The sequence below is a fragment of the Emys orbicularis genome, chromosome 4, assembly GCF_028017835.1.
Source record: "Emys orbicularis isolate rEmyOrb1 chromosome 4, rEmyOrb1.hap1, whole genome shotgun sequence".
Taxonomy (NCBI): domain Eukaryota; kingdom Metazoa; phylum Chordata; order Testudines; family Emydidae; genus Emys; species Emys orbicularis.
In genome coordinates, this window is record NC_088686.1 from 110,800,815 (window position 1) to 110,827,565 (window position 26,751).

Consider the following 26,751-nt stretch of genomic DNA (forward strand, 5'->3'; position numbering starts at 1 on the left):
CACCACTTCACCCCCCGCCCGCAATGCCAACAGGGGCTTTTATGCACTCATGGAATTTAAGACACCATCATCTCATTCCACTCCTGAGTGCTTTAGTAGCACCAGCTGAATCCCCTGCTGGGAGGACTGGCTCAGTGATGCACGACCACTGACAAACTAGGCAGACACCCTGCCTGGGTTCAGTCCCAAAGGGCGCACACGGCAGCTGCCTGAAGCACGCGCCCAGCTTTATCAGAGGAGATGCAACTCCAGCAGGCGCGCCGATGGGACAAGCAGGTGAACAGGAAAACAAAACAAAAGCACTCTGAGAAAGAAAATTTAATAACTTCAATGCGTCTCTTGGGTTTGTCCAACACTGGAGCAGCTACAACCCCTCTTGCCACATACAGCCACATTAAGTGCTGTGGACCTCTGACCTTTAACCTTGTCAGTGGTTGCTGAGCATCTGGTTTGGGTCTTGCGAGGAGCTTTAGTACAGTAAGTAGATTCCTTTTGCTCTTGGTTCACCTGTAATTAGCCACACTAGGTACAGTCACAGTTTTACATACATGTGCAATATACGTGACTGCCACACGATCCTAGCTGTGCAGGCACAGAGGGGTCACAGTTAGCTAGCTGCTGCCAAAGACGACGCTAGCAGGGAACAGACGCAGACACATCTAAGGCAGAGGGGCCCCATCCAAATCGATGAGCTGATGGTATATACAATTACTTTCCCATGACTCTTCCCCCTCCCGTCCCCTCAACACGACACTTTGGGGAATGGAAACAGCTCCCGCTGTTCGAAAGTGTCCACGGAGGAGAAATCAAATCTCAGCAGCAGAAAGCAACACATAGTAAATCCTGGTGTTGGCTCAGAAAAACACCAGGCTTAGAATTCACATTAAATGCGACCCCACTCTCTACCCACCAGGTGCAGAGCAGTGATTTATATACAAGCTTTCTCAGCCCCACAGAAATATCACACGGCACATGTTGACGGGCATCGTTCCCCCATCACTCTGAGGGCAGACCCAGGCATGCAGTGAACTCCTGCCAGACTAAAACTCAGCTCCCTGCAAAGACATTCACTGGACTTTTCCTACTTCCCAGGAAGGGGCAAGAGAGAGAGAAGCATTAAAGCAGCGATGGTGGTTACAAAGACAACTTCCTGTCTCTGGAGCAGCATACACCTCACAAAACATGATCAGAGCAAACCAACCCATGGGAATTGGGGACTTTCAGTTAATGTAGGACCTACTATAAACAGAGCACCTCCATATTTTATCTTCAAATCCCAACCTCGCCCCAACCATCTTTCCAGAAAATCACCCATGCCCATTTGGGCACAGAATGACCATCCTAATTCTCTCTCCGCTGTAGGCTGGCAGTAACCCTGGATAGGACCTTTCTGGTGGGGAGCTTTGAAGAGGTTTTATCTCTCTGGAGACCAAGGGATAATCATACTGGTCCTCACACCACACATCCTTTTCTAAAACCGAGGTGCCCCATATCTCCAGGACAATCACTGACAGGTTCCAGAACAGATGGGTTATGCTCAGCTGAGCCACCTTCAAATCAGCGGGCTGCCAATAGAACCTCAACCAATCAAGGAAGTAGTTCACCCCCCATCACCACCTTCCACACCCTCCACCCACAAAAACCAGCAGCAGCAGCCACCTCTGAAGTAGGACAGAGCCACAGAGACCATTTGTCGAGACCATCAAATAATAATTTACTGTGATTCAATCTGTGGCTTTGTACAGTTGCTGGGAGAGGAGGAGGCAAAAGGAGACGGGGAGGGGGAAAAAAAAGTCGCTTGTCACAGGCCTTGATGAAGTTTGAGACAGTCCGTGCGGGGCTCAAGATATCCTTCTCCTGGTCTCCCTCCTCCCCCATACTCCTCCCCTGAATCAGTTTGCTGCTTCTTTTGTTTCACCTCTGTCCGCATGCTCCGCACAGTGGAAACCCCTCCAAGTCACGGTCCGGTCAACTGAAATGAGAAGGGGAAGAGGAACTAGAATCAGCAGCTATTCTTATGCTACCCTCCGCTAGCCACTACCCAGCCCTTCAGTTCCCACTACCTCCTGCAGAGGGAACTCGAAATGTTACACAGGGCTTGGAGAGTGTGGGTTGGGAGAACGTGTTCATTTCTGAGAGTTTAAGCCCCCGCTCGGCAAAGTACATGCTTGACTTTAAACATGCGCTTAAGAGAGCAAGCAGACACTTGGCTGAACAGGGCTTTATGCTGGGATTTGAGTACCTAACTCCCTTAGGCACCTTTCAAGACTCCAGCCTTTATGGATAAGGGGCATTTTAACGTTGATGAGGAGCATGCTGGTGCTGCACCCTTGCAGGGCATGTTCCACCCACAAATCTCCACCTATTGGACGAAGGTGGGAAAATATCAGCATCTCCTCTCCCAGATGGGGCGCAGGCAAGGCAAACATTTTATATTGCTGTCTAAAACGTTCACAGCTGGGTGCCAAAGAGAAGCTGAGCACATGCAGCTCCCCGGGCTTCAGGGGGGATTGTGGGTGCTCAGCACCTCTGACAAATCAGGTGCCGCAGTGAGGCAAGAGCAGAGTCAGGAATCGAACCCAGGCATCTCGACTCCCAGGCCCCAGCTGCCCCCAGCCACCAATACATTTTTGCCTCTCTTTTCCCAGCACTTCTGATTTTACTCCCCCTCTACTCTTGGCCTTTACCAGATACTGCATCTAAAGGGAGCTGAGCGCCCAGGTTCTAATTCCTTCCTTGGCCACTGATTAATGGCACCATGGATAAGTCACTTCACCTCTCTGTACCTCAGTTTACTCATCATAAAAATGGGTGCACTGCCCCTGATCTACATCACAGGGGCACTGCAAGGTTCACTGATAATACAGCTCTGATTTTACTCCCCTGCTGTTGGTCACGGCTGCTGCCCTGAATTATGCAATTCCCTGGAACATTTTGGGAAAGCGTGTCAGAAAGACGCTCTCCCAGTTAAAAGCTGTATTGTGGTTTGCACTGCAAATAAATAAGGGTAAAGAGGCTCCGCTTTCCTCCGCGTAGAGAAAGAGCTGGACAGACACCCTGCAGCATCGTGTGGATTTCTGCTGTCCGTTCGGTATTTAAGTGTCAGTTTTCTGTCACTGCAGGGAAATGGCAAAGGCTCTTCATTGCCACTGAGATGTGGGGAACTCACAGAATAGTTAGATCAAAACATTTTCAAGGCCCCTTTGGAAAGACTGTCCATGTCAGTGATAGACGCCAGCCCCTCTCCTGCTTCAGCAGCACAATCCCTCCTGGTGAGGCAGAGAGGAACGGTAGTTTAAGGAGATGTTTGGAGCTGTGTGTGTGCTTTCAGCTGAAAACGATCACCGCTAGAGCAGGAAACGAGCCCCACCACTCGTATCCCCATCCGGAGGAAATGCTTCCGAACATCTGGATTATCTGAACATCTGGAAACCTCCCATAACAATAGCTGCACTCGGCCCAGCACGAGGATCAGTCCCACTGGGAGATCCCGTCCAGGATCCACTCTCCCCTCAGCAGAGAGCCATGGGGCAGGGCGGGGCGCTCCGCTGTTTTTGTTTAAAGAGAGAGAGAGAGAGAGAGAGAGAGAGAGAGAATGTGGTGGTGGTGGGAGGGGGGGGGGCCTTGGGAAAAGCTCTGCTGAGCTCACAGCCTTGCCAGAGGCAGTGCTTCGAGATGCAATGGAGGAAGACAGCTGCCGCTCTTTAGCGGAGTTCCTGGAACTGGATAATCCCAGCTTTTCCCCTGGGAATTTAGAACCGGTTAAAGGCGATGGAGGAACAGCTCTGGCGCCTGGAGTCCTCTATTATCCAGGGAAAAGCTCATCGGGGCAGCAGCAGTGCAAGCTTCCCTGACTAACACACTTCAACCCCAGCCCTTCAGGGAAAGAGGCTAGGTCAGTTTCTCTGGCCCATTCAGCCCTTGCTCTCTCCGCTGACACTGCTGCAAGAAATTCTCATTACCAGGGTAGTTTTGGTGACATGGAAAGCTGGCCAATGGGAAGTGGACTAAATCCACCACGCTCATTCCATGCTGGCCGCCAGAGAGCTGATAGCAGCCTTTGCTCACTGCCATCCGGGGCCGGATTCCACAGGACCCTTTTACTTAATCAAAAGTTTAAAAAAAGAAAGCCAGACATCCAACTCTGGCTCTGACTAGTATGATTTATAAAGGCAAACAGCCCTTTCCTGACACTGTTGGCAGCATGTCTACACTGGAGCTGGGGAGGTAAATTCCCGCCCTAGCTGTAAGGGTGAGGGAATTCGTTTTATTGAACCAACCTCTGCTGGTGCCAGAGACAAGCTCTTGAGCTCCACAGCCCTTGTCTCTTTCTCCAAAAGAAGTTGGTCCAATTAGAGAGAGAGAGATTGCCTCTCACCCACCTTGTCTCCCTCACACACTGGGACCAACACGGGTACAACAGCACTGCAAACAACTTCGAATCAGAAATGCAGTCCCAGCCCCGCCTATCCAGACTGCTGTAGGGAGAGGGGGTACAAGGGAATCACGGAGCTGCCCACTTCCTTCACCTCCCTGCTGTTGCCACAGGGGGGTAGCGGTGGGGTGTAATGGAACCTGACTTCATTTGCAGCTAGAGCTGGGGGGGGGAGGAGGGAGTGCCAATTATTTTCCATAGGAAATTTTGAAAAATTGTGGTTTCCCCCCCCCCTTTAATGAAAAAAACAAAAAAGAGGAAAAAATACATTTTTAGTAAAAATTTGTCAGTTTTTTTGTTTTAAAACTGACAATCTTTACCAAAAAAATCCAGCTTTTTTAAATGAAAATTGTTCGGTTTTTCATAAACAAACAAAAACCACCAGAAAATGTTGACCAAAGCAAGGGTTTTCTGAGGAAATGTTTGTTTTGGCCGATAAGCTGGTTTTTTTGTTGGGGAAAAAAAGGGTTTGATGAAATCATTTCAACCTGCATTTTTTGCAGCCTGGTACATTGTCAATGAATCCCTGCCTCCAGCAACGCCTGGCTGCAGCCCGCACCCATCTCTGGCACCACCCCTCTCCCTCCCACTGGGCTCACCTTGGTCATGATATCACACATTTACAATTCATGCAGCCTGGGCCACTTTCATCCGGTGGATTCAGCTTGCGTAGTTTGTGCTGCCGGATCTCCCGCACTAAGGTATAGAAGGCGTCTTCAACACCCTGGAAGAGAGGCACAACGTTCTGCTCAAAGAGCGCCACAGCCGCTCGGAAAAAGGGTGGAGGTGAGGGCAGATGGATCTAGGGGACCACTAGGAGTCCCCTGCAGAGTACTGCATAGTGTAGTTTAAGTGGGTTTTGACTCAAGTTAAAGGGATGAAACTGCAAAGAAATCAACAGAGGAATCCCAGGAAATGGTTCCTCCTGGCAAAATGTGGCACAAAACTACCAGGCTACCAAAGGAAATGGAGGCTCCATCTCTAGGGACACCTAAAACGAGAGTGGACATCCCACTAGAAACTGTACTTGAACTAACAGCCCTGAGCCGACTGCCTCTTTCCCACCTCTAACCCTCCAAAGCAGGGGCACTCCCCCCCAGAAACCGCACCCATACGTAACGTGTGCCCGTCGCATGGACGGCAGGACGAGGAGGTTAGCAAAACAACTCAGGATCAGACAGCTAGGCAGTGAACGTAAGGACTAGCCCACAGCCCTGCAGAAAACTTCGTTTCAATACAGAACATAAGAACATAAGAAAGGCCGTACCGGGTCAGACCAAAGATCCATCTAGCCCAGTATCCTGTCTACCGACAGTGGCCAATGCCAGGTGCCCCAGAGGGAGTGAACCTAACAGGCAATGATCAAGTGATCTCTCTCCTGCCATCCATCTCCACCCTCTGACAGACAGAGGCTAGGGACACCATTCCTTACCCGTCCTGGCTAATAGCCATTAATGGACTTAACCACCATGAATTTATCTAGTTCTCTTTTAAACTCTGTTATAGTCCTAGCCTTCACAACCTCCTCAGGTAAGGAGTTCCACAAGTTGACTGTGCGCTGCGTGAAGAAGAACTTCCTTTTATTTGTTTTAAACCTGCTGCTTATTAATTTCATTTGATGACCCCTAGTTCTTGTATTATGGGAATAAGTAAATAACTTTTCCTTATCCACTTTCTCCACATCACTCATGATTTTGTATACCTCTATCATATCCCCCCTTAGTCTCCTCTTTTCCAAGCTGAAGAGTCCTAGCCTCTTTAATCTCTCCTCATATGGGACCCGTTCCAAACCCTTAATCATTTTAGTTGCCCTTTTCTGAACCTTTTCTAGTGCCAGTATATCTTTTTTGAGATGAGGAGACCACATCTGTATGCAGTATTCGAGATGAGGGCGTACCATCGATTTATATAAGGGCAATAATATATTCTCAGTCTTATTCTCTATCCCCTTTTTAATGATTCCTAACATCCTGTTTGCTTTTTTGACCGCCTTTGCACACTGCGTGGACATTTTCAGAGAACTATCCACGATGACTCCAAGATCTTTTTCCTGACTTGTTGTAGCTAAATTAGCCCCCATCATATTGTATGTATAGTTGGGGTTATTTTTTCCAATGTGCATTACTTTACATTTATCCACATTAAATTTCATTTGCCATTTTGTTGCCCAATCACTTAGTTTTGTGAGATCTTTTTGAAGTTCTTCACAGTCTGCTTTGGACTTAACTATCTTTAGCAGTTTAGTATCATCTGCAAACTTTGCCACCTCACTGTTTACCCCTTTCTCCAGATCATTTATGAATAAGTTGAATAGGATCGGTCCGAGGACTGACCCTTGGGGAACACCACTAGTTACCCCTCTCCATTCTGAGAATTTACCATTAATTCCTACCCTTTGTTCCCTGTCTTTTAACCAGTTCTCAATCCATGAAAGGACCTTCCCTTTTATCCCATGGCAGCTTAATTTACATAAGAGCCTTTGGTGAGGGACCTTGTCAAAGGCTTTCTGGAAATCTAAGTACACTATGTCCACTGGATCCCCCTTGTCCACATGTTTGTTGACTCCTTCAAAGAATTCTAATAGATTAGTAAGACACGATTTCCCTTTACAGAAACCATGTTGACTATTGCTCAACAGTTTATGTTTTTCTATGTGTCGGACAATTTTATTCTTAACTATTGTTTCGACTAATTTGCCCGGTACAGATGTTAGACTTACAGCAGACATCAACGCTCTTCTGTTGAGCATCCAGCCCCGTAACACCCCTCTCGGCCCCCGAGGCACGCACATGGGGAAACTGAGGAGCAAACCATGTTGGGCCAAGGAGCACAAACTCCTGTCCCTCCCTCCGGATTGAACCAGAAGCCAGGACTCAGCCATGGACTGGGTTTGGTTAACACATTCTCTTATATTTCAGTGTGGGGCTGAGCACGCGCTCGTTTGTAGCACACACTCGAGAGGATCCTCTTCTTGTTCTGTGCTAGCCCCCGAGGGCTTGCAATCAAGAGCCCTTTGTTATAGGTGCCCTCTCGCCCTTCTGAAGCCACTTCTTGTGGGCGCTTTCCTCACAACCAGGCAGACTGACCCGACAGGCATGCAGCATGGCCCCAAAAGAGACCAGCAGCAGAGGCTACGGGACCAAAGGGAGTGAAGATCAAGGTGCAATTTAAAATCATATGGGGCTGCAGGTGTTCATTAACTCTATGGACTTCATGTACCACATAGCCCTCCCTACGCCCCATGTGACCCACTCGGAGCTGTGCAAGCCTGTGATGTAGCCCTCCCTCCAGCAAGGAGACACAGCTCTTCTCTAGGGCGATGGGATAACCCCTGTATACGTGTGTCTCTCTCTATACATATGTCTGCAGGATCAGTGACCTGAGAAAACACCTAAGGATGAAGAGTTAGGAGATAAACACAGGGAAGCTGCACAAAAGTGCATTGGAAACCATCTGCTGCCAATGCCAGCCTAGGACCCACCCAACTGCAGCATGTGGGTGTCTTTTTAACCCTTTTTTTGTAATCCCTCCCGTGAGTTGGGTGCTGGTCAAATGTCCCAGATCAAGGGCCCTGAAGAACAAAGTCCTCCCTCTGTCCAAAGGGCAAGCATCATCCCCACAACCCTCTGCCAGCGTGTCTCAGCCCTGGCCTGTGGGGACCTAGCAGCAAGAAGGTCTATTCAACCCCAGGCCTCTCTGCTGAGACTACCAACAAGAGCTCCCATTAGTGCCAATCGTGGAGGTGCTCTGGAGGTGCGGACTCATTCCACACAGGCTACCCTGTGGCCACGCCTTTCCAGCCTGTGCATTAAATTCCACCCCTCCAGAGCTCACACACAGGGCAAGCCCCCACTGGGCGGGGGACTCGACCGGCTCACTGGGATAGGGAGAGGAATTTGCTGCTGGAACATTCAGCCTTGAGGCAGCAACTGACTCCTCCGACCATGGGCATTTCTCCCCTTGAATCTACACAGCATGCAACCGCCACAATAATTCACTGGTCGCCTCTGCCATCTCCAGGCACTGGCACCAAGAAGTTAGGGAAAGAGCAGGCAAGACAAAAGACACTTCTTTTTAGAGAGGGGAGGCAGAGAAGAGGTAGCCACTAACCCTGAACCTCATGCGTTCTCCTAGGCCTAGCACCCGCGACACACAGCTCCATCGGGAATTGCTGTGGGTAGGGCAAGGGTGGCATTAATCAGATTCCTGGGGGGCCCATTTAATCCTGCAAGGCACTCGTGTAACACAGTGATGAGTGCAGCACAGATACACTATCCCTGTGCATTGGCGCAACATGGGCCTCCATGCTGTGACGCAGCATCGGATCATCACCAAGCAAACCAGCATGGTCGGCCAGTACAGAAGCAGCAGCCTTGGAAAGGGCTGAAGGGGGGGGTGGGGGGAGGAGGAGAAGAGATCCGGCCGTGGATTTATCACTCCAGCACCATCACTCAGAGTTCGCCCAGGTGCCAGCTAGCCCCCAAGATGGGTTTCCTGGCAGCTTTATCCCAGCATCCCGACTGCGGTAAATCACTGCCAGCGCTGGCCTGCTCTAATTCATGCTCACTCCCCTGCTCACTGGCACTTCAGAGCTGTCAGAGGAGACGCAGCACGCTGTGTAATTAGCAGCTGGAGCATTGCTTGCCTGACAGCAAATGCATGTTGCTCTGTCAACAGGGCTCTGCGTCGGCCATGCTGCTGTCAGTCACGGGGCTCACAGAACTGCTGCGTGAATGGGGGGGCAGGCTCAGGGATTGTTTCCTCACACAACGCAGGGAGGGGGCAGATGGCAGCTGTGGGAGGGGCGGGGCAGAGGAGGAGGTTCCTTCTGGCCGAGCTGGCTAGGCAATTTCTTACAGCCACAACAATGGAACGAAGGACTGAGAAGAGGAGGTAACTAGACAAGCTGGTGAAGCCTTACAAGTCTAGCTGTTTGGTGCTGGGGCAGCTCTCCAGGCACCAATCCCAGAGCCCTGGGCTTTCAGGATATGCTGTATCCACACCCCCATCTCTGGCATTACCAGAGATATTCTTACCTGGATTCGGGGTGGTTGGGGGGGGGACACAAAAAACAGTGCAGAAATCCCACCAGCCCCAACCTACGCAACCCAATGTGACTGTCACCACAGAGAAATAGAGTAGGACCTACACTAAGTGCTGAGAGTGGAATGTTTAGATGGGTCACATGGAGATAGGGGTTTGTAGGTGTGCAAAAAGGGGGCCTTTGAGGACTGCTATTGGTTCACATTTTAAAACCATCTCTCCTCCTACCTGTCTGGTTTTCGCTGATGTCTCTATGTAGGGGATCCCGTAATTCCTGGCCAGGTCCTGTGCTTGCCGGGTTTCCACTGTCCGGGCTGGAAGGTCACACTTGTTTCCCACCAGCACCATGGGGACATCGTCTGAATCCTTCACTCTCTTGATCTGCTCTCTGCAGAGACAGAGATGCCGAAGTGAGGAGAGGAAAAGCCAGGGGAGGAGCCATTTCATTATCACAATGACAACAGCAGCTAGTTTCAGAGAGCTCCTCATGGGAGCAGAGCACATGCCACTTGTAATGGACAGGAACAGAATTCCACTCCACTAATACAAGCCCCAGTGAAAGTCAACAGAATTTGTGCTTCTAAGTCATTTAGGTGCTTTATGAAAATCCCACTCTTTGTCCATTTATTTTGTGGAGCCAAGACAATCTCGTACATTTTAAAAATGATTACGTGGGGCATGTTTGTTATTGGAAGGCTGGGGACGAGAGGCAAAGCCCACAGCCCAAAGTGGCCCCTTTGGCTCCAGGATAAACAAGGGCTGTGCCTAGCTTTGACCTGTCACAAGGTCTTGGGGGTTATCTGGGAACAGCTTCCCTCTATCAGCAACAAAACTACAGCCAGGTTCAGTACCGTAATCCCAGAGCCACCAGGCAGCTGTCCAGGGACACAGAAACATCCCCTATTCCGGGGCAGGAACAAAGTCTCACTCGCTCATATGGAAAGGCAAAGCAATGAACATGGAGCCCAAATGCCGCAGCCATTGGCTGGATCTGCTTGCCAATCTGAACTGAGCAAGGAGAGAGAGAATGCTCAGGACCGTGAGCTGATGGATTCTGCAGTGTTTTTCCTAGGCAACGACTGTGCCCCTTGGTTATTTGCCCCGCTGGGAGAACAGACGTATAGTCTAAATAAAAAGCTACACACATGCCACTCTTTTTTCCCCCCTCAAACAAGGCATCGTGAATCCCTCATCATTCCACCCCAAGTTCGGATACTCATTCAACATGTTCAGAATCCCCTGGAGGCGAGAAGCAGCGAATTAGCATGCTGGCCTCTTGGCCTTTCAGTCCTGGAGCCCGGGTTTCAAATCCTGACGTTCACAAGTGAACGGGCTCATCATCTCAGTTCCCATTTGTCCATATTGCAAAACCACGGACTGCACTATGGACCCAGTTCGGCAAGGCACATATGTACGTGCTGAACTTTCCTCAGCTTCAATGGAAATTAAGCACACGCTTAAGTGCTGTGCTAAATCAAGGTCTCTATAACCAGCCTCGTCTACTCAAAGAGACACACCTTGGGCTGGAATAACAAAGGGTGTTGCAGGCAGTTGCTGCCTTAGGCCATTGTAGGTGCACAGGATCCGGTCTTCCAGGGTCCCTGCACACACACACCTCATTCCCCCTCCTCCAGATTCTCCTTCCACACTTCTGTCTGATCCCATTGCCTGGGAGCTGTGGCAGAGACCAAGAGCCACCTCAGCTCCCCCCCCCACCCCACCCCGGAACACATGGATGGAAGGGGATCACTAGAACCCCTGGAATATGACGACGAAGAGATGTGGTACAAAGGATAATGGGGGTCACCACAGGCTGGGGATGGAGGCTTCCAGATGCACAAAAACCACCACTGGAGGGAGTGATGGGTTCACAGAAATGGGGAACCTGGTCATACGTGGGGGACGGGGGCTGGAGGAGGCCTGCGAAGTGTTACTTCATATAGGACCCTGGCAAAAATCTAGGGCTGGCCTTGGTAGCAAATCAGGACTGAGGTGCATTGGCTGGAGTGGAATAGTAAAGGGTGTTACAAATAAGATCTGGACTGCACTGGCAGAACTGTGGGCTGGGGCTCAGGATTGGGACAGTGGGGGCTGCAGGTCAGGACTGAGGTGCACTGGCAGAGCTGTTAAGGGCCTTGCACAGTGTCAACCTACCCTTTGCTTAGCTAAGCCCATAAGTAACCATTATCTCCCCCTTCCCCCCCCTTCATGAGCACCAAACTGCAGCCCTCTGTGCATGTGCGTCAGCCACTGTCTGAACAGTTCCACTCTATCAGCTTGGCTTTCAGACTCCAGCTCCTGCAGCCTCTCCAGGTCATCCAGCATGAATGACTGCTGGGCACCACCCTGCAGAGCAAACCTCCTTCTAGCAGTCTTAGGCCTTGTCTACACTACAAAATTAGGTCGGATTTATAGAAGCCGGTTTTATAGAAACCGGTTGTATACAGCCGACTGTGTGTGTCCCCACATAAAATGCTCTAAGTGCATGAAGTCGGCGGACCGCGTCCACAGTACCGAGGCTAGCGTCGACTTCCGGCGCATAGCACTATGGGTGCCTATGGGTACCTATCCCACAGTTCCCGGAGTCTCCGGCGCCCATTGGAATTATGGGTTGAGATCGCAATGCCCGAATGATGCAAAGCAGTGCCGCGGGGGGTTCTGGGTACATTGCGTCACGCACCTCCCCCGCCGTCACAGCAACGGCAGACAATAGATTCGCGCCTTTTTACCTGGGTTACCTGTGCAGACAACATACCACGCCAAGCATGGAGCCCGCTCAGCTCAGCTCACCGTCACCATATGTCTTCCGGGTGCCGGCAAACGTGGGACTGCATTGCTAAACAGCAGCAGCAGATTACTGCCTTTTGGCGGTAGACGGTGCAGCATGAGTAGTAGCCTTCATCAGCGCTCGGGATGCTGGTAGCTGTGGGGCTGGCAGCCGTAGGGCTGCATTGCACCAGCCCCTTGCCTTTTGGCAGTAGATGGTTTATTACGACTGGTAACCGTCCTGTCAGTATTGTCTGCTGAGCATCCAGAAGAGGCCGAGGGCAATCTGGGTGCTCAGCAGATCTGAAAGAAGAGCTTTCCTCAGGTCTGAAAGCAAGTAAATTTAGAGGTTGCCTGAAATGCTCATAGATTATTGTAGCCTGAGCGCCTTTACCGAGCCTTCTGGCTACTGTACAGCAGCAACCCCTTGCCTTTAACCGTCCTCGTTGGACAATGATGGTTACCAGTCGTAGTATACTATTTGCTGCCAAGTATTGTCTGCTAAGCACCCAGAAAAGGCCGAGGGCGATCTGGGTGCTGGCAGACATGTGGCTGGCATACGTGGGGCTACATTGCTACACAGCAGCAACCCCTTGCCTTTAACCGTCCTCGTTGGACAATGATGGTTACCAGTCGTAGTATACTATTTGCTGCCAAGTATTGGCTGCCAAGCACCCAGAAAATGCCGAGGGCTATCAGTCATGCTGCACTGTCGTCTTAAGATGTAAAAAATAGATTTGTGTTTTATTCATTTCCTTCCCCCCTCCCTCCGTCAAATCAACGGCCCGCTAAACCCAGGCTTAGGAGTTCAATCTCTGGGGGGGGGGGCATTCTGTGTGACAGTTGTTTGTATTTCTCCCTGATGCACAGCCACCTTTCTTGATTTTAATTCCCTGTACCTGTACGCCATGTCGTCAGTCGCCCGCCCCTCCCTCCCTCCCTTCCTTCTTCCCCTGGTCTTTAGATACTAGTTTCGCGCCTTTTTTCAGACCAGACGCCATAGCTAGCACTGGGATCATGGAGCCCGCTCAGATCACCGCGGCAATTATGAGCACTATGAACACCACGCGCATTGTCCTGGAGTATATGCAGAGCCTGGACATGCCAAAGCAAAACCAGGAGGACCAGCTGAGGAGGAGGAGGCGATTGCAGCGCGGCGACGATAGTGATGAGGAAATTGACATGGACCTCTCACAAGGCACAGGCCCCAGCAATGTGGAAATCATGGTGTTACTGGGGCAGGTTCATGCCATGGAACGCCGATTCTGGGCCCGGGAAACAAGCACAGACTGGTGGGACCGCATCGTGTTGCAGGTCTGGGACGATTCCCAGTGGCTGCGAAACTTTCGCATGCGTAAGGGCACTTTCATGGAACTTTGTGACTTGCTTTCCCCTGCCCTGAAGCGCCAGAATACCAGGATGAGAGCAGCCCTCACAGTTGAGAAGCGAGTGGCGATAGCCCTGTGGAAGCTTGCAACGCCAGACAGCTACCGGTCAGTCGGGAATCAATTTGGAGTGGGCAAATCTACTGTGGGGGCTGCTGTGATCCAAGTTGCCAGGGCAATGAAAGACCTGGTGATATCAAGGGTAGTGACTCTGGGAAACGTGCAGGCCATAGTGGATGGCTTTGCTGCAATGGGATTCCCAAACTGTGGTGGGGCGATAGAGGGAACCCATATCCCTATCTTGGCACCGGAGCACCAAGCCACCGAGTACATAAACCGCAAGGGGTACTTTTCAATGCTGCTGCAAGCCCTGGTGGATCACAAGGGACGTTTCACCGACATCAACGTTGGCTGGCCGGGAAGGGTACATGATGCTCGCGTCTTCAGGCACTCTCTTCTGTTTCGAAAGCTGGAGGAAGGGACTTTCTTCCCGGACCAGAAAATAACCATTGGGGATGTTGAAATGCCTATCGTGATCCTTGGGGACCCAGCCTACCCCTTAATGCCATGGCTCATGAAGCCATACACAGGCAGCCTGGACAGGAGTCAGGACCTGTTCAACTACAGGCTGAGCAAGTGCCGAATGGTGGTGGAATGTGCATTTGGGCGTTTAAAAGCGCGCTGGCGCAGCTTACTGACTCGCTGTGACCTCAGCGAAGAGAATATCCCCATTGTTATTGCTACTTGCTGTGCGCTCCACAATATCTGTGAGAGTAAGGGGGAGACATTTATGGCGGGGTGGGAGGTAGAGGCAAATCGCCTGGCCGCTGATTACGCGCAGCCAGACACCAGGTCGGTTAGAGCAGCACAGCAGGGCGCGGTGCGCATCAGAGAGGCTTTGAAAACTAGTTTTGTGACTGGGCAGGATTTGGTGTGAAACTTCTGTTTGTTTCTCCTTGATGAAATCGCAGCCCCCCCCACGCACCCGGTTAACTCTACTACCCTGTAAACCAAGCACCCCAACCTCCCCTACCCTCCCCTCTTCAAGCACCACTTGCAGAGGCAATAAAGTCATTGTTACTTCACATTCATGCATTCTTTATTAATTGAGCACACAACTAGGGGGATAATTGCAAAGGTAGCCCGGGATGGGTGGGGGGGGAGGGAAGGAAAAGGACACACTGCAGTTTAAAACTTTAAAACTTATTGCTGTGGAAATCATCTAGGGTGGAGTGATTGGGTGGCCGGAGGCCCCCCCACCGTGTTCTTGGGCGTCTGGGTGAGGAGGCAATGGGACTTGGGGAGGAGGGCTGGTGGTTACAGAGGGGCTGTAGCGGCGGTCTCTGCTCCTGCTGTTGGTTACAGAGGGGCTGTAGCGGCGGTCTCTGCTCCTGCTGTTGGTTACAGAGGGGCTGTAGCGGCGGTCTCTGCTCCTGCTGCCTTTCCTGCAGCTCAACCATACGCAGGAGCATATCACTTTGATGCTCCAGCAGCCGGAGCATCGACTCTTGCTTTCTGAGTACAAGCTGACGCCACTTCTCCTCTTCAGCCCGCGTTTCAGCACGCAACCTCTGCTCTTCAGCCCGCGACTTCTCCTCTTCAGCCCGCCACCTCTCCTCTCGCTCATATTGGGCTTTTTTAAAATCAGTCATTGACTGCCTCCACGCATTCTGCTGTGCTCTGTCAGCGTGGGAGGCAGTCTGTAGTTCAGTGAACATTTCGTCACGTGTCCTTCGCTTCCTTCTTCGAATATTCACTAGCCTCTGTGAAGGTGAAACATTTGCAGCTGGTGGAGGAGAAGGGAGAGTTGTTTAAAAAAGATACATTTTTGAGAACAATGGGTACACTCTTTCACGTTAGATTTTGCTGTTCACATCACACAGCACATGTGCTTTTGTTACAAGGTCGCATTTTTCCTCTTATATTGAGGGACTGCCGGTTTGGTGTGAGAGATCACTCACGCAGTGCCAGGCCACAGATTTCAGCTTGCAGGCAGCCATGGTAAGACACAGTCTTTGGGCTTTTTTAACCTTGTTAACAAGTGGGGATGGTTTAAAACAGTACTGCTCTCATTAAAGATACCAAGCACCCGTTGGGTTGGCCATTTAAAATGGGTTTGCAATGTAAAAGGAGGGGCTGAGGTTTCAGGTTTAACATGCAGCACAAACCCAACTAACTCCCCTCCCCCACACACCCAATTCTCTGGGTTGGTCACTTCACCCCTCCCCCCCACCGCGTGGTTAACAGCGGGGAATATTTCTGTTCAGCAGAGCAGGAAGGGGCACCTCTGAATGTCCCCTTAATAAAATCGCCCCATTTCAACCAGGTGACCGTGAATGATATCACTCTCCTGAGGATAACAAAGAGCGATAAGGAATGGATGTTGTCTGCATGCCAGCAAACACCGGGACCATACGCTGCCATGCTTTGTTATGCAATGATTCCAGACTACGTGCTACTGGCCTGGCGTGGTAAAGTGTCCTACCATGGCGGACGGGATAAGGCAGCCCTCCCCAGAAACCTTTTGCAAAGGCTTTGGGAGTACATGAAGGAGAGCTTTCTGGAGATGTCCCTGGAGGATTTCCGCTCCATCCCCATACACGTTAACAGACTTTTCCAGTAGCTGTACTGGCCGCGATTGCCAGGGAAAATTAATCATTAATCATTAAACACGCTTGTTTTTAAACCATGTGTAATATTTACAAAGGTACACTCACCAGAGGTCCCCTGTGTGCCCACAGGGTCTTGGGTGAGTTCGGGGGTTACTGGTTCCAGGTCCAGGGTGACAAACATATCCTGGCTGTTGGGGAAACTGGTTTCTCCGCTTCCTTGCTGCTGTGAGCTATCTATGATGTTGTCTCCATCCTCATCTTCCTCGTCCGCCGAACCCACTTCCCTGTCTCCAGAGAGGGACTGATAGCACACGCTTGGGCTACTGGTGGCTGCACCCCCTAGAATGGCATGCAGCTCCTCGTAGTAGCGGCATGTTTGCGGCTCAGCCCCGGACCTTCCGTTTGCGTCTCTGGCTTTGTGGTAGGCTTGCCTTAGCTCCTTAATTTTCACGCGGCACTGCTGTGCGTCCCTGTTATGGCCTCTGTCCTTCATGGCCTTGGAGATCTTTTCTAATGTTTTGCCATTTCTTTTACTGTTTCGGAGTTCGGCCAGCACTGCTTCATCTCCCCAGATGGCGATCAGATCCCGTACCTCCCGTTCGGTCCAGGCTGGAGCTCTTTTGCGATCCTGAGACTGGGACTGGGACTCCATCACGGTTACCTGTGCTGATGAGCTCTGCATGGTCACCTGTGCTCTCCACGCTGAGCAAACAGGAAATGAAATTCAAACGTTCGCGGGGCTTTTCCTGTCTACCTGGCCAGTGCATCTGAGATGAGAGTGCTGTCCAGAGCGGTCACAATGAAGCACTGTGGGATAGCTCCCGGAGGCCACTAATGTCGAATTCCGTCCTCACTACCCAATTCCGACCCCCATAAGGCCGATTTTATCGCTAATCCCCTCGTCGAGGTGGTGTAAAGAAACCGGTTTAAAGGGCCCTTTAAGTCGAAAGAAAGGGCTTCGTCGTGTAAACGTGTCCAGGCTTAAGTCGACTTAACGCAGCTAAAGTCGACCTAAACTCGTAGTGTAGACCAGGCCAAAGATACTACTGTTCTAGGCATTCAGGGCTGGAGCATGGTCACTCAGCACTTCCTTCTAGGAGGGCCTGATCCTTGGGAGCCCAAGAAGCCACAAACCTTTTCACTGCCCCAGATGTTTGCTGAACATGTTCCTTGCCTCGTGCTCCAGGGCTTCCCATTCCTTTGCCTGCCTGCCGAATAGCTGCTCCCAGGCCTGTGAAACATGTGCTTACAAAGAGCCCCTCCCGAAATTCCTACTGCAAACGGACTGCTTGCTGGCTGCATCCAAAAAGCCCTCCTGCCCCTGAAACAAGTCCTGGGGAGAAGGTGTAAGGCAGCTGGGTTACGGTGAGACGCCAGGGCCACACCACAAAATCACACTCTCGCCAGCCTGGGCCAGCCGCTTGCTCCTTGGGTGGCAACCAGAGAGCAGCCATCGCCTTGGGTGCATTAGTCCCTCCCACCGCCAAACTATGTGTGGTGTCTGGGCATAAAACAGGAGAGGCAGCCTGGTGCAGTGGATAGGGCACTAGTCTGGGAGCCAGGAGACCTATGTTCTACTCTCAGCTCTGCCACTGATCTTCTGGGTGACCGCAGGCAACTCACCTCGCCCCCCTTTGTCTGTCTTGTTTGTTCACATTATACACTCTTCAGGGCCTCTCCCTAGCTGTGTGCTCTGCAATTCTAGTAAGTGGCTGAAGCAGCCCTGCCTATCAGGCACCCTGCCACTCCTTACCCTTGAGCCTGTTCTCCCCTCCTCTGTCAGCTTTCCTGCACAGCAGGAGCTGCTGAGATCAGTTTCACTCACAGTGCAATGCCATTAATTAGAGATGGAAGGGAGGGGGATAGGAAGGGATCAGCTCTCTCTTTAGTCATCGTAAACACTTAAACATTACATTACCAAGTCCCCCAAGCCCACCAGCAATCCCCCGCAGATGGATTTTCTCAGAGCCACTGACATTAGCCGCCTGCTCCTTCCCTTCCCTGGGGAATGGCTGCTTGAGGTAATTGTCTTTGCTGGCAGCCAGCGCTCCCACAGCATACACGCCTGGTCTTGGCAGGCGGCACAGCACGCCAGCCAGGCCTGCCCTTTAAAATGGGAGGCAGCCCAGCAGCCCTGGCCATAGGGGAAGAGCTCTGCAGGGGATACTGACCTGTACTGGTGAATATCTTCAAAGGATTTCGTATTGTTAATGGCGAAGACGCACAGGAAGCCCTCCCCCGTCCGCATGTATTGGTCTCGCATGGCGCTGTACTCCTCTTGACCCGCCGTGTCCAGGATGTCTAACAGACAGGTCTCTCCGTCAATGACTACCTGCTTTCTGTAGGAATCCTGCAGGGCCAACAGAAAGGGACAGTCACCGGGAGAGAATGAGCAGGGAGTTAACACTGGGGGCGGGGATGGGTGTCTTCTGCTGCTTGAGCCTTGGGTTCCAATCCTGACGTACTGCAGCTAACAAACAGGGGAGTTTCGTCTCACCCTAGTCGCCCCCAGTGGATGTTTGCACACACCCCACAAATACCACCCCCACCCCATTTGCCATGATTAGGAGCCTCAACTCCACAGGGACTGGAATGGCAGGGAGAGATACATTGGCAGGGGTGTGTAGGGACCTAGGACCAGAGTAGCAGGGGGTGCTGCAGGTCAGGATTGTGGTGCACTGGCAGCCTGGCTGGTCAGGGCCCAGGACTGGAATAGAAGAGGGTGCTGCCAGTCAGGACTATGGCACACTGGCTACGCTGTGCAGAGGGGACTTACACAATCTCTGCCTGCATCACGCCTGGCTCTAGCCAGTCTTAAATTGACTCAATCCCTTTTAAAAAATGGAATAGGGTGTGTAGGGGGGGGAGGGGAGGAGGAGCTGCAGAACAGATTTCCCCTCTGCTGCCAGAGCAGCAGCTAACACAACCTCTGTTCCTCCTATTTCCGACGCTGTCTCCCGGCAGACAAGGTGCGCCTTTCACACTAGTGCCACCCAGCCCCAGACAGCTATTTTTCTAACTTTATTTAGTACAGACGAAACCCTCCTCATGCCTCCCTTCCTGATGCAGCTTTTCTTAGGGAGCTGCAAGGCACAGTGGTGGTTCAGTCACCTCCTGCGGCCAGGCCTAGGGACGTGCAAACAGGTAAACAGGGTGTGGGCGAGTGGGGGCTGGACTGACAGCTCCAACCACTTCCACTCCTAATGCTCTAGTGCAGCCTGTAGCTAATCAGTCCTGGAAATCGGAGCCAGATGCTAAATCATCCAGTCCAGCCTTTGCCAACACAGCGTACTCCCTATGGGAGATGTTCTGCCACATCTCATCCATTCTAGCCTTGACTGGCCCCGCTGCCAGGCCTCCCAGCAATTCCCCTGGGAATTCCCAAGCCTAGGACATCTCACTTGCAAAGATTTTCCTCATATTCCCTTCTCAAAATCCAGCCCACTGCTGCCAGCCCTTAGCCAGCTCAGTGCTGCCAAGATTTCCAGATGTCACTAATGATTTTAGGTGCCGTAATACGCTCGACTCTTTGCAAATCCGGCACATATAAAGCACCTCAAGTTGGGCATCCAAGATCACTAATGTCTCTCCCTTTTGTCTGTATGTTTGTTGTAGTACCAGGTTGGTAGCAAACACTATAGTTAAGGTTGCCAACTGGTTTTAATTATAACCCCTTGTTTTCAATCAGACTTCTCAAAAAATTCTCTTGTGCAGCGGGCATTTCCCACAATGTCCAAAGTTAGAGTTAGGACAGCTGAAGGAAAATCCATTCAGTTATGCAAAAGCCCCAAATACGTATCCCCATTGTAGAACTGATTGCTGCTACCCACTTTTCACATGGAGAAGACCAAAATGGCTGAACCTTGAAATCTGATGCGTAATGTCAATGGGCTCATTCTGGAGTGTTCCAGTTTAGAAAGTATGTTTGGGTGTGAAAAAGTTACAAGCAATTAAAAAAAAAAAGTCACTTATGAAGATTCTCAGTGGGAATCGGTTATGAGTTTTAAAAGCAGGGCCTCATAAAGCCCTGCCCCTTAGATGACATCATCACACTTCCTCCCTGCCTAGTCTAACCACCGGGGATGCTGTCGGCATGGAAAGAGGACTGTCATGTTTCATGCAAACCACAGAAACAGCTTAGTCTCTTTCTTCCCACCAGTCCAACCTCAAAAGCATGAAGCACACAACCAAATGCCTTCCTAGCAAGAAAAGGGGTGGGAGGGAAATCACAGGTGTGGGAGGGGTGGGAGGGAAATCACAGGTGTGGGAGGGGTGGGGGGGGGAAGAAATCGTTCCAGATCCTGCGATTTAAGGATCGTTCTGCAGCTCTGGCTGCCTGCTGTGATATTTTGCAATTCTAAGCCTTCATTTTAAAACCAAATCTAAATGTTTAGCTCTTTCAGTTGCTAAGGTTCAGCCACCATAACGTGAACAGATGGGCTATAGCCCCTTCACAAGAAAAACTGTTCTCCGGCCAAAGAGCAGCAGAAGCAGAGGTCAGTGACAGGATCGAAGGCTGTAGACTGAGCTAATGAAGTCAACATGGACCCATTCCCTTTGTTCATGGCTAGGAGATCAACCACCAAGCACACCTTATAAACACTCCGTACTGTACAGTGAGGCCTGAAACCAGACCCACAGGGATCCAAGAAGTCAAAAGAATCCAGAGCTGTGACCTTCTCAATACCCCTCCCCAAAAAGGGAAGGCTAGAGACAGAGCAGTAGCAGAAGAGACCAACAATGCTGGTGACTGCTTGGCAAGATACCAGCCACTGTAAAGGCGATTGGCATCCTGCCCTCTAAAGAGGCATTCACATTCCCCATCAATAACATATCTGAAACCTGCCTGATGCCTCTCACTAGCCAAGAGAAGCAGGGGTCTGGTCTCTGAGATCACAGCCCACAGCTCCACTGGCCCTGGGGGTGTAAACAGGTGGAACTCCACCTGCAAACACAGCTCGCTTGTCCATGGAAGTGGTTTAACCAACTCCTATCAAAGCTGGTCTTATCCAGGAAAGAGATGGGGAATTTGCAGTCAGAAATGCTTGGATCTGTCCCTGAGTGGAAAGAATCCAAATTCAGCAGGGTGTTCACCACGCAGACAAAACAGTCCCACATGCCTAGATTCGGGGGGACCCAATGATGGATGAGAAGAAACCCTTTTACCCTCAGACTACAGCAATATAACTGGCTGGATGTGGGATATGCTTTCCCCAGCCACTTTAATCTCCTCCTGTGTACTAAGGTGTCCCGTCAAGGTGATGCATCTAGGGGCCAGTGTGTCAGCATTCAACAATCACTAGCTCTTCTACAATTAAACATCTTCACAACCATTCCAAACCTCCTCTTGGTGCTGGCAGCAAGGGAGGAAGCATGCAGAGATCAGTCTGCGTATGTCAGGTTACTATCATCCAGATCCTTTATTAATTAACTGACAAGACAGTGGTCCCTGGCATGTGTCCGGAGGACAAACCTCTGGCTGTAAGTATCCACGTTCCGTTCACTACCCAGGGAAGGATGGCTGAAGGGAGCCAAAAACTCAAAGTGAAACTCCAGCTAAACTTCTGAGTTTGGCCTGAGGTTGCAGTGAACCCAGGGTCACCTGGAAAGGTTCCTAACTCTCTTAACAAAGCTGGAGCTCAGTTTCAAGTTCATAATAGAACCAGGAAACAGGTGAGTTCCTTGAGGTTTTGTTGAGAATGTTTTGCATTTTTTCAGGTCTGACAGGGTAAGATGAGATCTAAGGTTCCCAGGAGATATTACCAGGAAATCATTTCAAGGGAAGAATTGACTGGTTTTCTGCCCAGCTTGAACCAAAAATGCCATGGAGTTTTCTTTCATTGCTCATGTTACTTTCTGCTTCATCCCCTCCCTAAACCAGGCACTATCACTTGTGCCCCTCCTTTTGCCGGCTGCCAAGTTATGAAGACACTGTCATAACAGGGGCTGGCATTATACTTGGCAGCACCTCCAAGGCGTGAGCGCACGTATCAGACCACTGGAGCCAGGATCCCGGCCACCTGCAATTTCCACCACATCAAAACTTTCCAGTTCTAAGAGCCCTTTAAACCTGACAACACTCCCTACATACACTCCATATACTACAGAAAGGGGCTCATCTAAGGCTGAGCTCTTCGGAGGAACAGTGACTGAAACCCTCCTCCCACTTCATATGCGCTGAGCTCAACAAGCCAGAACAGACTGCTACACCCCATTGCTACAGAAACAGCAGCTTAGCTGCTGGTCATATCCCAGATGCACATTGATAGTGGCCCAGGCAGCTGAGCTTCCCGAAGCCACAGCCAGAAAGGCTAAGCAAGAGACCCAGTGGGAGAGCTCAAAGGGTCGGACTGAGACATGCAAGACCTGTTCCAATGCACTGGGAGACTCTGGCTTGCATGCTTTCCAAACATCTCTCGTCCAGTACAAGTCCTCTTAGGTGCAGAAAGAATGCAACCCCCAGAAAAGGGCATCAGCCCCAGACACACCAGGCAGGGTTTCCTTGAGGAAGAAGAGACCCTGGGCTCACAGTTCTCCTGTAGCTGAAGGGAACACACCCTCTAGCACAATTTCACAGCAATTCTCCCCCAGCCTCAGGTCAGCACCAAATCTGCAGGCAGGGGATTTGCTGTATCTGCCTGAGCCTGGCTCAGCGAGTTTCATTTATAAACAGGAGATTTATGGCGAAGAGGAAGCTCGAAGGCTAGTTTTGATGCACAGGAATGGAGCTGAGGACTCCTCAGCGACGGAGCTGCTGTTATTGCAGTAGTCCAACCCAGGGCCTAGATACAGGATGAATGCAAAGTGCAGCAAGAAGAATTCTCCATTCTCACTGGGGGACATTAAGTGAGTTAGGTCCAGTTATCAATAATGGGAGCCAGGTACCTAATCCCTGAACTATGCCCCTTAGACCACAGGACCATCCTGTCTAGTATCCTGCCTCCAATTGTTGCTTCTACCCAGTTCTTCAGAGGCAGGTTGATAAAGCTCCCATAATGCCCCTAGCTGAAGGTGTTATGGTGTATTTTAGGAAGATGTGGTTTCTACTGAAAGGAGATTCCTTCCTGACCTCCACAGGCACAGCATGCTAGTTTAACTCTGGGGGGGACAGGGGAGCACCAGGCAAATATATTTAAGTGAAAGGAGAAAAACTCCATTTATCAGATCAGTGAAAGCCTCAGTGATTTGAGGTTCCTATGAGAGTATGAAGTGGCAGAGGGCATGGTGCAGGGGGAACCTTAGATACCTATGGGAGGGGACTGCCTGGCCTGCACATAGCGGACGAGAGGAAAGTAAGTGTTTCAGAGGCACAGGAGGTGCAGGCGTGTGCTAGAGAAGGGACGGTAGCAGCATGCCGGCTGCAGGGGACATTCAGTTAAACAGTGCTCAGGGTTTACATTCCCAGCGCCGTGTTTACGTGGAGCGAATCTCTACAGCACATGGGAACGGTACAACAGGCACACCAGAGACAAGGCTGTGAGGCTGGAGGGGACAACAGAGGCTGAAAAGGTTGGGGCACTCGCTCCTCCTGTCCATTATCAGGTGAAGGGGAGGGGCCGTTTCCACCTCTCCCAGTCCAAGGGAAGAGCAGGGCTCTGCTCCTCACAGAGCTGTGGAAACCTCTGCTTCCCAGCACAGACATCTCCTGTCACGTTGGGCTGTCACGGCGCTTTCCTGCAAAACGACCTAGAGTAGATTTCTAAGAAAGCGTGGGAGCTTCTGCAGCAACAATCCAGAAGAGGGGCTGGGGCAGAAAAGCCTAAGGGTATGTCTACACTGCCATTAAAAACCGTGGCTGGCCCATGCTAGCTGATTTGGGCTCGGGCTGAGGGGTTGTTTAACCGCAGTGCAGATGTTCAGGCTCAGACTGGAGCCCAGGCTCCAGGACCCTGCAAGATGGGCTCTAACTTCAGTTTGCCACACACAGTCATTCTTGATCAGGGGCGGTCAAACTTTTTGGCCTGAGGGCCTCATCGGGTTTCGTAAATTGTATGGAGGGCCGGTTAGGGGAGGGGGTCGTGGCCCAGCCCCCACCTCCTATCTCCCCCCCCCTCCCTGGACTCCTGCCCCATCCAACCCCCTCGTTCCCTGACGGCCCCTCTGGGACCCCTGCCCCATCCACACACCCCTACTCCCTGTCCCCTGACTGCCCCTGGAACCCCTGCCCCTGACTGCCCCCCGCCACCCCATCCAACCCGCCCTCCTTCCTGACTGCCCCCCCCCAGGACCCCTGCCCCCATTCAACCCCCCCGTTCCCCCCCAACCCCTATCCACACCCCTGCCCCCTGACCACCACCCCGAACTCCCCTGCCCTCTATCCAAATCCCCCTGCTCCCTGCCCCCTTACCGCGCTGCCTGGAGCACCAGTGGCTGGCGGTGCTACAGCCGCACCGCCTGGCTGGAGCTGGGCCACACTGCCGCCACCGCCACCACGCAGCACAGAGCAGCAGGTCAGGCCGGGCTCTGCAGCTGCGCTGCCCCAGGAGCTCACAGCCCCACTGCCCAGAGCATTGCGCCGGAGCGAGCGAGCTGAGGCTGTGAGGGTTGGGGGAACAGCAGGGGAGGGACCGGGAGCTAGCCTCCCGGGCCAGGAGCTCGGGGGCCGGGCAGGACGGTCCCGCGGGCCGTAGTTTGCCCACCTCTGTTCTAGATCCTGCCCCCACGGTGGCTGAAGCCACAGGGAGGAGGGAGGGCTTTGTGGTTAAGGTGTAGGCCTGGGACTTGGGAGACCTGGCTTCAATCCCTGGGTCTGCCACAGACTCCCTGTGCAACCTTGGACAAGTCACTTAATCTCTCTCTGCCTCATCTCCCTGACTGTAGAACAGGGATAACATTTCCAGCTTGTCTATATAGGTTGCAAGCTCTTTAAGGCAACAACTGTGTATATACAGCGCCTGACACAGCAGGGCTCTGATCCCAAGTGGGCCTTTAAGGCATCATATAACCGTGATTCTAGCAAAAAGCCGTGTTTAGACATCTGTTGCTAGCAGGGTGCCAGTACAAACTCCTCAAACAGTGAGGACAGGGAGTTCTTGTCTGAGAAACAATACATTTCTGGGCTATGAATTCCTAGAGCTAATTGCTAGCACCCTTTCAGCCACAGAGCGGACAGGCCCAGCGTCCACCAGCGTTTCAAGCACAATGTTGCACAGACCTACTTTCAGCAAGGTTAGGTGACAGAGTGGTTAAAATGCTGCTGCCACCAGCACTTTGTCTACACTAGTGCTCTCTCCTTTGCTGCCCCTGGTGAGCTGGACTGGTGGTAGCAGCAAGGGCAGGGGGCTGAATTTTAAAGAAAGCAGAGTAGCTCCTTATTATTTGAAGGGAAGCAAAGCAGTTCTGTTCAGGAAATTATGCCACATCCCTCACCACAATCTGAGCACTTCAGAAGGGTTAATCCTTTCTTTTGACAATACAGTAACTACACTCATATAGCACTTTGCATCAGCAGATCTCACAGCGCTTCACAGAGGAAGTCAGTATCATTGTTCCCATTTTACAGAAGGGGAAACTAAGTCTCTTTACCCCTCTATGCCTTTTTTGGTCACCTAGCAGGCCAATGGCAGAACTGGGAACAGAAACCACATCTCAAGTCCCAGTTCAGTGCTCTGTCCACTGAGTCACATCTGCCTCCCAAAGGAAACAGAGTCAGTCACCATCCAGAGTAAAGACAGACACAAATAGACATTAAAGACCTTATGCAAACTTCCTTCTGTCCGCAAGTCTTCAATTGCACCTCAGTCCTGATCTGAAGCAGCTCATACAAACCCAACCCCTTAAGGCCCCCCCGGAAGTTCCATCAAACACACCTCAATCCTAGCCCCCAACCCCCTGTGCTATTCAGCCCATCCAACACCCTGACCTGCAGCACCTATCGCTATTCCAGCCCAGGGCCTCTCCTCAGCAGATACAGTCACCCACCCCAAGTCAGGTCACTGCAATCCGCTGACACACTTATGGGTGCTGTGGCAACAGTGGTAGCTTTGTGAAGTGGAGGAACATCCCCCGGGGGCTTAGGCTGAGACCAAACTCAAGGCATTTTCATTTGGGACTAAAGCGAGATTTGAACCCAGCTCCCCAAGGATGGAAGGTCAGAGAATTAGCTGCCCAGCCCCAGAAAAGGGCGCTCTTGATTTTAAGGGAGCACCAGCCACACTAAGGAAGCTGATCCTTCCACCAGCTGCAGAAACCTGGGATGGATACAAGATCCTGTATTTTTACTCTCTCATATTGAGGATTCTTTCCAAACACACTTCCAACTGGTAGTTTTCCCACCAGATCTGGCCTGTGTTTATTCTCTGCCGTTACCCATTCAAGCTCAACTGTGCTTTCAAGAAGAGAATGTGTGTACTGGAAGCACAAGCAATCAAACGTTAGGAAAGCTGAACCTCACCTCCTATGGCTGAAGCGTGAGTTCTCAACGGGGAAGTTGCAGGGGGGGCACAGGTTGCAAATACCCTTTCCCATCTTTCTACTGGGAGAGGTGTCCCACCTAGCTGGGAAGGCCTGG

At 51.4% G+C, this 26,751-nt stretch overlaps 1 protein-coding gene across 2 annotated transcripts in view; it reads right to left on the reverse strand.

Annotated features, from left to right (window-relative positions):
• Positions 1 to 1,700: 1,700 nt before the first annotated feature.
• Positions 1,701 to 26,751, reverse strand: part of HRAS (HRas proto-oncogene, GTPase) — an 83,624-nt gene continuing 58,573 nt past the window's right edge. For both annotated transcript variants that reach the window (XM_065404537.1, XM_065404538.1), the window contains 4 exons: positions 18,413 to 18,591; positions 9,707 to 9,866; positions 5,035 to 5,159; positions 1,701 to 1,972 (listed from right to left, as the gene is read on the reverse strand). In XM_065404537.1, the coding sequence (XP_065260609.1) occupies positions 5,040 to 5,159; positions 9,707 to 9,866; positions 18,413 to 18,591 (459 nt within the window). In that variant the 3' untranslated portion in view covers positions 1,701 to 1,972; positions 5,035 to 5,039. The remainder of the gene's footprint in view (positions 1,973 to 5,034; positions 5,160 to 9,706; positions 9,867 to 18,412; positions 18,592 to 26,751) is intronic.